This window comes from Enhydra lutris, unplaced genomic scaffold (genome assembly GCF_002288905.1).
Source record: "Enhydra lutris kenyoni isolate GAN:26980312 unplaced genomic scaffold, ASM228890v2 scaffoldscaffold34, whole genome shotgun sequence".
Taxonomy (NCBI): domain Eukaryota; kingdom Metazoa; phylum Chordata; class Mammalia; order Carnivora; family Mustelidae; genus Enhydra; species Enhydra lutris.
In genome coordinates this window covers 19851248-19866330 of record NW_019154118.1, presented here as the reverse complement: position 1 = coordinate 19866330, position 15083 = coordinate 19851248, and the positions used below count along the sequence as shown (strand labels likewise).

The 15083-nt window shown below is 43.9% G+C and overlaps 1 protein-coding gene across 1 annotated transcript in view; it reads right to left on the bottom strand.

Moving 5' to 3' along the window:
• LOC111153880 (ubiquitin specific peptidase 28) overlaps positions 1-15083 on the bottom strand; it is a 59177-nt gene that overhangs the window by 17808 nt on the left and 26286 nt on the right. Inside the window, exons 6-12 of the mRNA XM_022513158.1 lie at positions 10694-10780; positions 9839-9976; positions 8725-8798; positions 7748-7824; positions 6204-6352; positions 4191-4318; positions 1331-1426 (exon numbers count right to left, since the gene is read on the bottom strand). Coding sequence (XP_022368866.1) covers positions 1331-1426; positions 4191-4318; positions 6204-6352; positions 7748-7824; positions 8725-8798; positions 9839-9976; positions 10694-10780 — 749 coding nt within the window. The remainder of the gene's footprint in view (positions 1-1330; positions 1427-4190; positions 4319-6203; positions 6353-7747; positions 7825-8724; positions 8799-9838; positions 9977-10693; positions 10781-15083) is intronic.

Genomic DNA, 15083 nt, shown 5'->3' with positions numbered 1-15083 from the left:
TTTCCCCGGAGCAGGTCACACTTAGATAAGCAGTTTTTTTTAACTACCCAAATAAAATTATTTGAGATTTTCAAAGTTATTTTATTTATTTATTTACTTATTTTAAAGCTTTTATTTTTAAGTAATCTCTACACCCAACATGGGGCTCAAACCTACAACCCCAAGATCAAGAGTCACATGCTCTACTGGCTGAGCCAGCCAGGTGTCCCTTAAAAGTCATTTTATTTATTTATTTTTAAAGTTGTATCATACTACAGGAAATGCTCCTATACTCTATTTTAAAATTTAAAGTCAGAACACCCTGTTGGGTACTGGCAGATTGAGTTTTTCTAAGTTATAATACATCAGGTATATTTGGTTCTATAAAAACAATTACATTTTTCCAATCTTACAAGCCACCACTAAAACCTTAAAAGTAAAATATAGCCACAAGTAGAGTCCTGTAAATCACTTCCAGGACGGTATTTGAAGAATCAATCCTCAGCTTAAGTCTATATAAGATAAGTAGAGAACTGATCACTGAACACCTTGGACAAGTTCTTCCCACGTGAGAGACAGGAAGCTGGAAACAGGGACCTACAGGAGCAGGGTCTACCTTGGGCTGGTAGAGAAAGTGTTGCCTCTCACAGAAACGAACAACCACACAATGGAGTGGGTAGAGGAGGGGTGGTGGTCACAGCAACACTGAAGTAGATAAAGGGGGGAAAAGCCATTGACGTTATATGGGATTTCCTTCTTAAATGCTAAATCAATGGGATCAATCTTTACTAGAAAGAAATTACATTGATTCCTCCTTAGAAAGTCATGGGGTGATTTCAGGAAATAGTCAGTGGGAAACGAATTGACAAAAAGGGAAAGATTCCTCCACAAGAGGGAGGACTCTGTCTGTGTCACAACGGTCAGCCCTTTGAGTCATTTCGCACCTGCTCCAGGTAGAACAGCACTGTTTTCGTTTTTAGCTTTCCCAGATCCTTAAGAAAATGCCTTCCCGAGGCAGAGGGACTGCAGTACCGTGATGGTTACCTCTCTCGTGTGTGTGAAGATGACAACGAAGGGAGTAGAAAAAGTAAAGGCTATTAACTCAGAACACTGCCAGGGACTGACCGCGTGACTCTGTGTCCCACCAGCCCTTGGGACTACTGTTGACCCACGGATACTCCGGCCCTTCGTACAGACTGCTTCATGCTTAGAGAATTTTCCTTAGCTATTCTATAGAACACACTAGTTAATACTTAACATCCAAATTAATTTTTAAATTTAAGCAAATTATCTGATTTTAACGTTCTAATCTTTGTTTCACATTTCTAAGCACAAAGGGGTCACGACTCACCTTTCCAGTTTTTGCTGTAGAACTTTTATTTCCTCCTTCAACTTTCGAATACACTCTCTCTTACTTCGAATAAGCTCTTTGCTCTTGTACATGTACCTAAGTGAAGGATAACACCACAAACACAATTTATATTTAAAAGCATTAATGGCGGGGCGCCTGGGTGGCTCAGCGGATTAGGCCGCTGCCTTGGGCTCAGGTCATGATCTCAGGGTCCTGGGATCGAGCCTCGCATTGGGCTCTCTGCTCAGCAGGGAGCCTGCTTCCTCCTCTCTCTCTGCCTGCCTCTCTGCCTGCTTGTGATCTCTGTCTGTCAAATAAATAAATAAAATCTTAAAAAAAAAAAAGGCATTAATGGCACACAGTGCCAGCAAACAAGTGATACAAAGGAACTTCCTCAAACAGACAAAGGGCATCTATGAAAACATATAGTTAAGATCACACTTAATGGTGAAAGACAAAGCTTTTCCCCTAAGATCAGCAACAATGCAAGGATGTCCACTCTTGTCTCTTCTACTAAATGTTTTGCTAGAGGCATGGCCAGTGTAAGAAAGGAAGGAAAGGAGGGAGGAAGCAAGGAAGTGAGGGAGGGAAGGGAGAGAGAGAAAGAGGGAGGGAGGAAAGACATACAAAGAGAAAAGGAAAAAGTAAAACTGCCCTTTATTGCAGATGACATAATTGTCTACATAGAAAGGACCAAAGAATTTACAAAAATGCATCAGAATTAGTAACTGAGTTTAGTGAAGTCAAAAGATATAAAGTCAATTAAAAAAGAGAGGGGCGGGAAATTATCTACTGAATCTCTGTATACTTGTGAAGAACAGATGGAAAGCAGAATTTTTTTAGAAACCATTAGAAGATCTAAAGAATGAATTATTTCAGTAAAAATTTCCTCAGACATATGCAAGACTTATATACTAAAAATTACAAAGCAATGTTGAGAGAAATTAATGATTTAAATAAATGGAGCTATACCACGTTCATGGATTAAATAATTCAAAATAGTTTCCCCAAATTGATCTAGAGATTTAACATAATGCCAATCAAAATCCCAACATTTACTAGGTAGTTAACGGACAAGCTAATTCTAGTATTTACTAGAAATGCAAAGGATCAAATAGCCAAAATAATTTTGAAGAAAAAAAAATTATAGGACTTAACATGATCTGATGCCAAGATTTACAATAAAACCACAGTAATCAAGACAATGTGTCACTCACAGGTTTAAGATTAGACAATAGATAAAACAGAGACTTCAGATAGACCCACAACTACATGCTCAATTAATTTTTGACAAAAGTACCAAGGTAATTGAATGGGGGAAAGTATACCTGGACATCCACATGCCTCCTTGCCCTCCCCTACAAAAAAACAAAAACAAAAACAAAAGCCCTCATCTCATACTATATATATAAAAATAAACCCTAGTGGGTCATAGATATGAATATGTAAGAGTTAAAATTACATAATTTCTAGAAGAAAAAATGGAAGAAAATCTTCGTGGCCTTGGGTTGGCAAAGATCTCTTAGAATATAAAAACACAAACTGCAAAAGAGAAACTGATACATTAGACTTTATCAAAGCTAAAAACCTGTTGTCTCCTAAAGACACTGGTAAGAAAATGGAAGAGACAGCACAGATGGGGACTATGTGGTTCTGTATCCAAAACATTATCAAAGAACTCACTCTTTACAACCCAGGATGAACACAATCAACCCAATTAAAAAATGGGCAGGAGATCTGAAAAGACACTTCACCGAAGAAAATATCCAAATGACCATTAATTAAGCACCAAAAAGAAGCTCAACATCGACAGTTACCGGGGAGATATGTGTCCAAAGAAAAATACAATATTCCTACAAACCCACGAGAATGTTAAAATTTAAGATTGATGATTCCAATTATGGGCAGATTTGGAGCAAATGGAAGTCTCATACACCGCTGGCGAGAAAGCACAATCACACAGCCACTTTAGAAAGCCGTCTGGAAATTTCTTATACAATTAAACATACACTTTTCATACAACCCAGCAATCTCACTGCTTTTACCCAGAAGCACTAAAACCACACCAAGACTTTATTCACAATAGCCTAAAACCGGATACGTCTGAAATGTCTGTCGACTGGCGAATGGGAAGACACTGGAGTATCACTGCAGTGAAATACGACTCAGTATGGATGAATTCCCAACACACTGTCCTCAGTGTGAGAAGACAACCACAACGGAGTGTGTTCCGAATACTAACACCACTATTGTGACATTCTAGAAATGGCAAAAGTACAGGGCCAGGAAACAAGTCAGCTGGTTGCTAGGGCCAGGGGTGGGGGAAAGAGACTGACTGCAAGGGGCATGTGGGAACCTTCTGGAGGATGGAAATTCGCTACATCTAACTGTGCTGGTGGTTACTTGACTACAGACGTTGGCCAAAACTCACTGGCTCTACGCCGAAAGAATGGTAATATTGTTTTGTGTGTAAACTATACATCAATAAACCAGACTTTAAAAACATTAGAATCCTATGAAGTCTGTCTAGGAATTTTTTTTTTTAGGAATACAAACACTATTGAGATTGGAAAGAAATACCCTGCGGCTGCTCCACACTCTGCCTCTCCCCAGAATGAGCAGGCTGTCCCCGGAAGCCCAGCTACTCAAGTTGTCCCGAGACGACACACATCCCCTGCATCACCCTGACGGCGTCTCCGAAATGCCAACTCCTGGGCCCCAACCTAGAGCCAGAGAATCCAGTGACTCCACACCTGCGTATCATCGAGACCCCCAGGCGATTCCTACACACACTACACTTGGTAAATGCTCCCTTCTCCCTCTGTCATACACCAGGAAGACACTCAACCACAGAACTCACCTGTCCATGTAAATGATCTGAGGAAATTCCAACTTATTGTGAATTTTCTCTGGCTGGCCGAGGGACTGATTGAACTCGAATCTTGAGAGTTCGAAGGTCAACACTGGAGGTAGCTTTGTAAACCAACGCTATGTCAGAAGCAGAAATGCCAAAGAAAGAAGTTAATTAGGAAACCACAAAAGCTGGATTTAAAACATCCCTCATTAAACTTTCTTCTTCTGGCACAGAATTTATATTCAAATCAAATTCACCCTAGAGGTTTTTTTTTTGTTGTTTTTTTGTTTTTTTTTTAATCCCAAATACTAAGATGACCACTTAGCCTTGTGCCCTCTCAGAGAATGTGGTGAAACATTCGTCAAGACTCCAAATTTATAAGCCAGTCAACAACATTTTACTCGACTATCGTCCTCAGAAATACCCATCCTTAAGTAGGTGAGCTGCGCCAAGAATCCTCACTGCTTACCAAGTCATTAGAAGTCAAAAGAGGGTCAAAACCTGAAGAGAATGGGCGGCCTGACCAAGGAGTCAGAAATTATGACCCAAGCAGCAGCATAGAACTAAGGAGCCAATTATCTCCATGAATCAGCGCAGAAGACGTGTGTGTGTGTGTGTGTGTGTGTGTGTGTGTGTGTACTATTTATTTACAGTATATTAACCGTAATTTGAATTCCCTTTCTTTCTAAAATAAGAAACTTGAAAGAGCCTCATGATTATGAGTGCTCAAGTTTATGAGAAAATCTCTGAATTCTAAGACTTTACAGATGTCTCACAAGGTACCCAATCAAAGCAACCTGGGATGTTACCTTAAGCTTCAAGAAAAGAAAGCAATGACTTATTTAAAAAAAAAAAAAAATCTAAGCTGTTCCTGATCACAGATAAGGAAGAGCTAAATCAGGAGAGGCATTTCTGTTCAATTCACCTGTATGCCAGCAGGTCTGTAAGAACAGCTTTAAGACGTTCCCTTTACCAAAGGTGCAGGTGGCTGAGTTCCCTTTCCTTTGTTGGCATGAGATGAATCCAGAGAGCCTGTCCAGCTACCTCAGGGTAAATCTAAATAAGCATAAAGATTTTCTTTTCCTTTTTTTTTCTTTTTTTAAAATAGTGTTCCCATTCTTGAATAAAGGTCTCCAGAGGTCTAGGTAGCTGGTGAACACCCCCTCTCTTTCATAAGAGTGTGCATCAGCTATGCACAGACGGGACAGAGGCTGTGGCTCCCATCCAGGAGTCAGCACTGGCCTCAAAAAGCTAAGGAGGCAGCAGCTCTGTCCCAGTGCCCACGCTGCCCTACAGCTCCCACCCTTCCACACGGCTCATGTCAGGCTCCCGATTTTAATTAAAAAAAAAAAGCTCTGCTTTCTCCAATAATAGTTACTCAGTTGGACTCACATAAGCCCACGGTTTTGTTTCAAAATATACAATGAAAGGAGAACAAGCCAAGCTGTGTGGTATTGGCAGTTATGCTCCAAATTCACTAATTCTTAACCCAACTGGAATTCTGAGGCATTAATTACCCTTGCTCTCCCACCAACTGCCCCCTTTCTTTCCAACCCCCCAAAATCAATGAACGTTAAATTTGAAAAATTTTAAAAGCAAAGGCAGAATTTACTATGAAGAACAGTAAATATTATAATAGGGAAAATATTCTAAATGGCATACCATAGGAGTTAATCACTGTACTTTTACCCTCCGAAAATATGGAGGCAGTGGGCTCTCCCTACTGGTACAGGTAGGCTTCAACAGAAAAAGAGAAACTTGATCATACTTAAAACATCAGAAGCAGCATACAACCTTTATATGATTAACTCAAATTCAATACTTTCAGCAAAGAATTTATTTATCAAACACTAAGACTGACTAACTCATATCAACTCATGAGAGACCTTCAGACTACTAGTTCGACATCTGTTAAGTGTAAAGTTATTTACTATCGGATGGGAAGACAGTTTGCCAAAAAGCTCAGTCCTACTTAACTGGTTTTGTCACTGGCACAGCAAATAAAAATATCCAACTTACCTCTTGCCCGTATTTCACTGAATGATCGGAAGGAAGCAGCTCAATGTCACCCTCCACCATGGCCCCTTCCAAACATTCGTCTAAGTTGCGATAACCATTTACCTGAAGGGGATACTGGCCGAAGGTCTCATTGTTACAAAAGGGCTTTCCTAGGCAAAGAAACAGATGGCTTTTTTAAAGACCTCATTAGTATTATCTGAAGCCTTTTTTTCTGGCACCACAGAGGCAGGGTTTTCCTAGTTCAGCAACTTGCTGAGAACCATTAGAAGCTACTTAAGCCTGATAGGGCCGCTTCCAACAAACCAGTGGATCCAGGCACTAATCGTGAGCTACTGCTACTGTCACAGGAAGGAAGACAAGCAGATACGACGTGCCTCCTCATCAAAGACTACGCCACCTCTTGTGACTGTCTTGCCGAGAAAAGCCCTACCTGAATCTGGTCAAACTCTAGATCCAACTACCAATTTATAAAAAGAGGAGTAGAGAGGAACGTGAAATCATGGATGTGCAAGTAGCGAAATTTCAGACTGTGGGGAATCGCAGAGAACCAACCACCTGGTTTCTTAAAAAATACATTCCAAGGCAAAAAGAGATTGGGGGGATAGTGTACAGATTTTGATAGGAAACTTAAAAGACGTATCAATGAAATGACCCACATTTGGGTCCTGATTAAAACAAACTGTAAAAAATAAACACATCATCCACCCCTCCAACATATAAAATTATAAAACAACTTGGAAATCTGGACACTGACTGGATATCTGATATTAAATGCTACTTTTCGGGGCGCCTGGGTGGCTCAGTGGGTTAAGCCGCTGCCTTCGGCTCAGGTCATGGTCTCAAAGTCCTGGGATCGAGCCCTGCATTGGGCTCTCTGCTTAGCAGGGAGCCTGCTTCCTCCTCTCTCTGCCTGCCTCTCTGCCTGCTTGTGATCTCTCTGTCAAATAAATAAATAAAATCTTAAAAAATAAATAAATAAATAAATAAATGCTACTTTTCCCGAGTGAATAGTGGTGTTGCATTGTTTTACAGAGAATATCGGAAGGGTAAGAGAAGAAAGGAGTTAGGGAATGTCTGGCCGTGAACTAAAGGTGGCTGAGTTCATGGGAATTTTTAGACTGCTCTATCTAGATGATAAAAAAATTCTCCATAGTGAAGAAAAATTAAAATTACACAACCAACACGGGAGCTTAGTTAAGCCTCTAGAGCAGAGAAATATTTTTGGCAGTCTAACTCAACAAAACCTTTTGAGATCGGAAACAACACAGAGAAAACTGACATTAATACTAGACGTTAATGGTACATTTGGGCTGTGTGAGTATTATACAATTATACAATTTCATCTGACAACTCTGAGGGAAACACTGTGCCCATTTTACAGACGAGGAGACTGAGGATCCAGGCACTCTCACAGTTTGTCAGGGTTACACACGTATTTAAGAGGTGGAATCAATATTCAGGCCTGGAAATGCCTGACCTGAAAGCCTTTTTCGACTAATACAGATATGGTCACGACTCTAGAAGTAACAGAGCGAAGAATTTACCTTCACGAACCCCTTCAGTGAGGAAAGTACCGTAGAAAAGCTGCACCATTGGATTTTCAGATTTGTTCCTGGGATTGCTGCTTTTAAAAAAAAGGAAACAGTTCTCTATCATTTGGATCAGATAAGCACCACACTAAGGCTAACCATCATTCAAAAGCAAAAATAGGACATTTTCATCGACCTCCAAAGAGCTGGGCATGGTCCAAAATGAGTCACGGGTTGGTTCAGTTTAAATACTAATTGAGCAAATATACGGGCATGATCCCAGGCTGTGAGGAGCTGAGGGAGAGTCTTACATGCCGGAAAATACATGTATCTGTATAAAATCAATATATACAACTCTAGCCAATGACAGATGTATACAGATTCTAGAATAGGACAAAAGCAAGAATCAACCCTCTTGTGCAGTTTTGCAAATAAACACATAAGTTTCCCTGTGGCACAACAGAAATGGACAGGCCCACATTAAATGAAGTGTTACTATGTTACTATGTGAGATGCTCCGTGCAAAGCTATCCTATGATACACATATTTCTTTTACTTGGAGTAAAAACAATTTAGAAAATTCCTTAGCAACTGTATTCAAAAGGGGATACTTGTATTCTTTGCCCTGAATTTCACTTTTGAAATTCATTTCAGTGACTGCAATGACTAAATTTGATTTCCCACGTTCGCATCTAGGATTGATTTGACCTTTTAATATGTTCTGTAGCACAGGCGATGTCTTAACAAAGTTCAGAGTTATGGCCCGACTTTCGGTCAAAGGTGGCAGACTGAGACTGAGAGGATTACTTACATCTTCAGAGAGGAAAACCAAAAGCAAGGAGGATACAAAATGACAAGTTTCTGAGTGGTTACCCCAGGAAGTTTGGCAAAAACCAGCAATTTCTACTGGAGAAGAGTAACTCCCCCCCATCCTAGTTCTCGCTGGACCACTGTGAGTAGGAAGGTGGGACAAACAAATCCTCAACACTCACTTAACATTCACAGCTAGCTGGAATGCGTCCTCTAGCCAATCCAGGAGCTTGTGTGTGAATTCACTCACATCTTGCTACAAGAGAGGCACAAATTGCATAAGAGTTAGACCCAACACTACACTTAGGGAAATGAAAATCTGCCCTTAACCCGCCAATGATTAAGATTATAGGACTATGGGAGGATTTCTTTATTAAGGACAAAGAGCAGAAAGAGACAAGGAACCCTGGAACCCAGCCACTGCAGAGACAGAAGGCAGGGGCTGACCAGCTTGTGGCTAGGAGGGAATTGGAAAACCACCACTTGAGCCACATCTATTTGTAACAAACCAACAAACAGAATCTTCCAGGTAGGCCTTAAAAATAGGAAAGAAGGGGCGCCTGGGTGGCTCAGTGGGTTGAAGCCTCTGCCTTCGGCTCGGGTCATGGTCCCAGGGTCCTGGGATCGAGCCCCACATTGGGGTCTCTGCTCAGCAGGGATCCTGCTTCCTCCTCTCTCTGCCTGCCTCTCTGCCTACTTGTAATCTCTGTCTGTCAAATAAATAAAATCTTTAAAAAAAAAATAGGAAAGAAAAGAAAAGAAAAGAATAAAAAATCCACAGAACAGACTCTAATCCTCTAAAACAATCTGAGACTTAATGGAGAAAAGAAACTTTTATGAAATGTTCTGAGAATTTAGAAAAACTTAGGACCTTTAGAGAAACAAAGGGAAAATTTAACTTTATGAAGCAGGTGTTCGTCTGCTGGAGACAGCTTTGTTTTTTAACAGAAGTAAGGAAAGGAAAGTACTACTGTCCAGGAGAGAAAGACTGTTCAGAAAAGCTGCTCAACTTAGGTTTAGACAATATTAAAAATAAGATTTTTATCTGGGCCATCCCAAGGCAGAGGTGCAGACAGAGGGCTTTCCTTTTGTCAGTGACCCTTTGCTAGGATTCCCAGAGGTATTTTCAACCTCCTCTCTACTCCGACAGCCCCTGTGTACTTCTCGTCCTGCGTAGTCATGGTCAGAGCCTCTTACACAGCTGACCTGAAGCCACGTCACAAGAATAGCCACAAGGCATGACTTCAAACATCACAGAATTGGGAGGAAAACACGAGCATAACGGGCTTCTCGTACCTGCTGTTCCTCAGGCGATCGGAATGCTCCTTTTAAGAGATCCAGGGCTGCTGAAGGGTCTACAAATTTGCGATTTGATCCCATCATCAGAGCAAACAAATACTGAAGCTCTTGCATAAACACGATATTTCTCTTTTCCTGCAGAGACAACAATGTGTGCCCTTACAACCCCTCATTCAGAAAATTAGAACACACGAAAGAGAAAAGTTGTCAGTGATCCCTCCCTAATTTATATTTACCTAGATCTAGATCAGTGAGGACTCAAACCATCTTACAGGTCCTCTGACGAGGTCTGTGTAGGGGATTACCTTCGACTGAAGACTATCTATGTGGAAGCCAGGAAGGGAATACTGTAGGAAAAGCAAAAATGTTTACCTTCTGAAGCTGCCGCCCTCCCTCCTGCTAGGAAAATGCACCCCCAAGGTGAAATTCTGGCAAGAGTTAAGAGTGTTGGCAGGAGGCCACGTCCTTGGGGGAGAGCTGACCACAGAACCTTCTAGAAGGTCCAGGCCTCCAGCATCAGGTCACCCATTCTAAATCACTTGGCCTGAGCGGCTGAGGAGAAGCACTGCAGGACGCCACACACACTTTCTGTGATTCAGAATTTCTGAATCTCCCACCCAGAGGCAAAAAAGTGAAGACTATCAGGATGACACTCCACCGAACTGTTTTTCTAATTTTGTTCCTACTTAACTTTGCATTTTTGCAAACCCGTTTCACGTGACAAAGAAGGAAAAATCCATTTGAAAATGAAAACAAATCCTAGCGCAAGCCAAAGGACATCACAGCTATCACCTCTGTCCACAATTTAAAAGCCTTTGGGATGAGAGGGAGGACTTCTCCACACCAACTTACAGTGTGACTCGGACAGTTTTCAAGCACATTCTGTGGCAGACTATAGCTGAGGACGAGTCTTCGAAATTCAGGCAGTTGAAAGAGAGACTGAAAGAAAGAAAGAGATTTGTAGCCTTTCTTCCCAAATAACTGTAGCGGAAAAGTATTTCTTTTACTTGAAAGTATAGGCGACTGTCCCCTGCTATTTCTCCCTCTATCCTGTCTGAGGGAATGATAGCTATGGTACAAACTGAGCTGACGGAATATTGGTTCTTTTAGGAAAACCCAAAAACATCATGACTGACGAGAGGGATGGATTAAATAAGGTATGGTACGTGTACATGATATACCATATGTACTCATTAAAACAGTGGAAAAAAAGTTTTCATAAAATGAACTATTACACAGCACTGAAAGGGACTGCCTGAGAGCTACAGGATCAACACGGAGAAATCTCAAAGCTATACACTGTGTGGAAGAAAGTCCCAGAAAAATAAAGTATTAAAGTGTTTATAGTAAGTTTAATTATATACAAAACAACATGGCATTTGGTCTGGGATACACGCAGGTGCGGTTTTACCTGTGGGGAAGGGAGGCTATGACTGGGATGGGCACAGCAGGGACTGAGCAGCCACAGGAGCTGTACCATTTCTTTCTAAAGCTGGGCAGTGAGTACAGTAACGCGGGCTATTCTCCACTCACTGTCCCAAAAACTGCTTTTAAAAAAAAAATTTAACAGCAGGAGTCTTTGGCTTACTTGTAAATCATACACAAATCTACCATGAATATCTTTGGAAGGTTAATGTTTTTAAAAATCCCTTATATATGAATATAGTTCCTTATCCTGACACACTGCTCAGAGGAAACCCCTCAGGAAAGACCCCGATGGAAAACTCTAGAGGCAACATCCTGGGTAGACAACAGGCCTCCAGTTTCGCTCCCACTCTCCCAACCCGACTGGGATGCCACCAACAGGGTGAGCACACAACCGGGCAGTGCCTTTAAAGTCGGGTCCCGCTGTTCCACCAACGTTCTCTCTGTAGCCACGGTGAGACTGCTTGCTCTCTTTTCAACCCGTTCTTTTCTTTCTTTCTTTTTTTTTTTTTAAAGATTTTACTTATTTACTTGACAGACAGAAATCACGTGTAGGCAGAGAGACAGGCAGAGAAAGAGGAGGAAGCAGGCTCCCCGCTGAGCAGAGAGCCCGATGCAGGGCTCGATCCCAGAACCCTGAGATCATGACCTGAGCCGAAGGCAGAGGCTTTAACCCACTGAGCCACCCAGGCGTCCCAACCCATCCTCTTCTCTTTCCACCCCACCTGTCCCCTCCTGTGGCGTCACTCCTGCTCTGCTGACTACGCCCTCACACGTCCCAGAAATTCTCTGCCACGAGAAAACTGGCTCTCCACGTGCAGGTCACTCCACCCTACACCCTCTCCTTCGCCCAAACCAGGCTTTCCCCAAAGACACTGCCATTCTTAAAAGCCCCCGACGTGTGAGCTGATGACATTTCCCCACCCAGCACCCCTGCGGGCCCTCCAGCGTCTGTTGCTTCTCCCATTATCATTTCACTACATCCTCCTCCTTCAGTCACCAAACTTTAGAACTCAGGAAGAATCTTTGAATCCTTCCTCTTCCATAACTATTCACATCCAGCGGGGAAGAGGTCGCTTGGACTCTGCCTCCGGGGGTCTCCTTAGAACCACCTCCTCCCTCCCGTCCCTGTCAAGGGCCCTCCTCGGTCTCCCCTCACTGCTCCCCTGGGCCACTGCTCACTCGTGTCACTGCTCAGCCTCTCTCTGCCTCCAGGGCCTGCCCTGTACCAGTTCACCTGCCACATGGGTTCCTCTGTCTTCCTGACAGGACTGAAATAAAGCTCCTGATTCACGGACACCTGCCCCAGGACAACGGCTCTTCTTCCTCTCCCAGGTCCTGCCCACACCCGACCCAACAGGACATCCTGTTAGCTCTGCTCTCTGAATAAATCAAGAACCTGACCTCTTCGCCACTTCCATGGCTTCTAGCCAGGTCCAGGCCACTGTCACCTGTCCCGTCCCATGGACAACTGCAGCAGCTCCCTGTAGAGTTCACGCCACCTGCCCCTCACCACTCCCGTTCTGTTCTCCTCACAGCAGCCACGGCGAGCCTGTTAAGATCTGGCTCAGAGTTCATCATCCTTCTGCTCTGAACCCACAGTGACTCCCCAGCCTCACCTCCAATGACTCCCCCTCTGCTCCTAGTGTCCTGGACATTCCAGGGAGCACACCAAGCCCACTCCTACCTTGGGGCCCTTGCTCTGGGGTTTTCCCTCCCTGGAATGTTCTCCCTAGAAACCGCCTGGCTCACGCCTCCGCCTCACACATATCTGGCTCCTGCTCCAACCTCATCCCTGGGGCCAGAAGGCCTTACCTACCAATATAGTCTGTACTGCGCCCTGCTCCACTCTTTCCCACGGCAATTCTGTGTGCCCTGCCCTGGTCTTTTCCTATCAACTGATCACAAGCTAACACATCTCATCAATTTGGCCACTGAAGTAGTTACTTTCGCAGTACACTCTCCTGCCTCACAAAAACTGAAGTTCCATGAGGGCAAGGCCCCATCTGGGTTCTATTCATTCCCTTATCTCAGGGGCATAGAACGGGGCTGGACACACAGTGGGTGTTCTGCTAATGTTTGCTGAGGGAACACAAGTACTTCCGCCCAGCCCGGGGACCCCCGGGCTTTGCAAGCATCAATCTCTAGTACCACAGTCCTCCATTCCATCTCCACACCCACACCTGAGGTCACACCCAGGATAGGTCGATTCCTGAGACACAGCCAACTCTCAGGCCACAAATTCAGAAAATCCTGCTCTTGAACCATGACCTGTCTTCCGGCGTTTCTGATCCAAGTTCCCCTCAGGACATCTGTTCTTTGACTCCACCAAGGACCCAAGCAAATGGACACCTCCTGTTCCCCACTAACCACCAGTCCCTCCCTGTCTTCATTTCTCCCTCTCTCTAGCTTTGAATCATCTTTAACCACCCTTCACTAAATCCTCAAACTTTCCTCGAACCCAGCAAAGCCTCCGACCTAAAAAAATTTCATTTTCCACTAAAGAGTCTCAGAGTGCTTCTAAGAAAAAGTCCTGATATAAACAGCCCATACTGACGTCACTATGCATTTAAGGTCAACACCCTGAAGGAGACCTTCCAATCTGTAGAAATCCTCCTACTGTATCCTGGTGCCAACCGGCTTCCCTTTAACATCCAACATCGCCCCTTCTCCACGGCCTCAGAAAATGGTTGTTCACACCACAGAGAGGATGATTGGAAATTACCTCAACTGTAATCTGCAGCCATGTCTTCCTTGCCCTCTCCCCTACTATTCTCCTGTCCCTCCCACTCTATTCCTACTAAGGACCAGTCCCTCCCTCCAGCTTCCACATCCTGTCTTCTCAGGCTGCCGCAGGAACCTTGCTCAGTGACACCCTCTGCTCCTTTCAACATCCCCTCAGGTGTGAAGGCTGAGGAGGGTGTGAAGACAGCCAGGGTTCTCAAGCTCTCTCCCCTGCTCTCTCTGAAAGGACTAACTGATATCCCTGATGCCACACTCCTTCCAACATCCTATTCTCAATGCAAATGCCTGTCATCTTTTCAAACAGAAGTAGGATCATTTCACTTCTCTGCTCTGAACCTTCCAATACTTTCCCAGCTCACAGACAATCCCTAAGTTCTCCTCACGAACCCCAGCTGCCCCACCTCACCTCCACATCTTTCTGAGCTCCTCGCGGTCTGTTCCCCACCCTCGAGTCCTGCCCTCTTCCTATTTCTCAACACACTGAGCAAGCTCCCGAACTGGGGTCTTTTTCCTGGCTCCTCCCTGTCTGCAGTGCCCTTTCTGTGACTACAGCGTGCGTTCCCTCACCTCCCTCAGGTCTCTGCCCAAACGCCCACCTTATCGGAAAGGCCTCCTTCCCCGTCCAGCTCCTCCTGCCCTCACTCATGTTTTGTTTGGTTTGGTTGTTTTAAATATTTTATTTAATTATTTGACAGAGAGAGAGATCACAAGTAGGCAGAGAGGCAGGCAGAGAGAGGGGGTGGGGAGCAGGCTCCCCGCTGAGCAGAGAGCCCAATGTGGGGCTCAATTCCAGGACCCTGAGATCATGACCTGAGCTGAAGGCAGCGGCTTAACCCACTGAGCCACTCAGGCGGCCCCTCACTCGTGCTTATGGCACTTCACAACACCTGATATTATTTTACTGTCTGTCCCACTCTTTTCAAAGGAAACTCTACGAGAGGAACAGCTGTGATGTATCACTGCTGTTTCCCAGTGCGAACACAGCGCCGGCCACAGAGTGAGCTGAAGGAAGCTGGATCCTGTGTGTGGAAAGGGAGGCCTCCATTTCCGGCTGAGCAGCTGGGTAGACGTC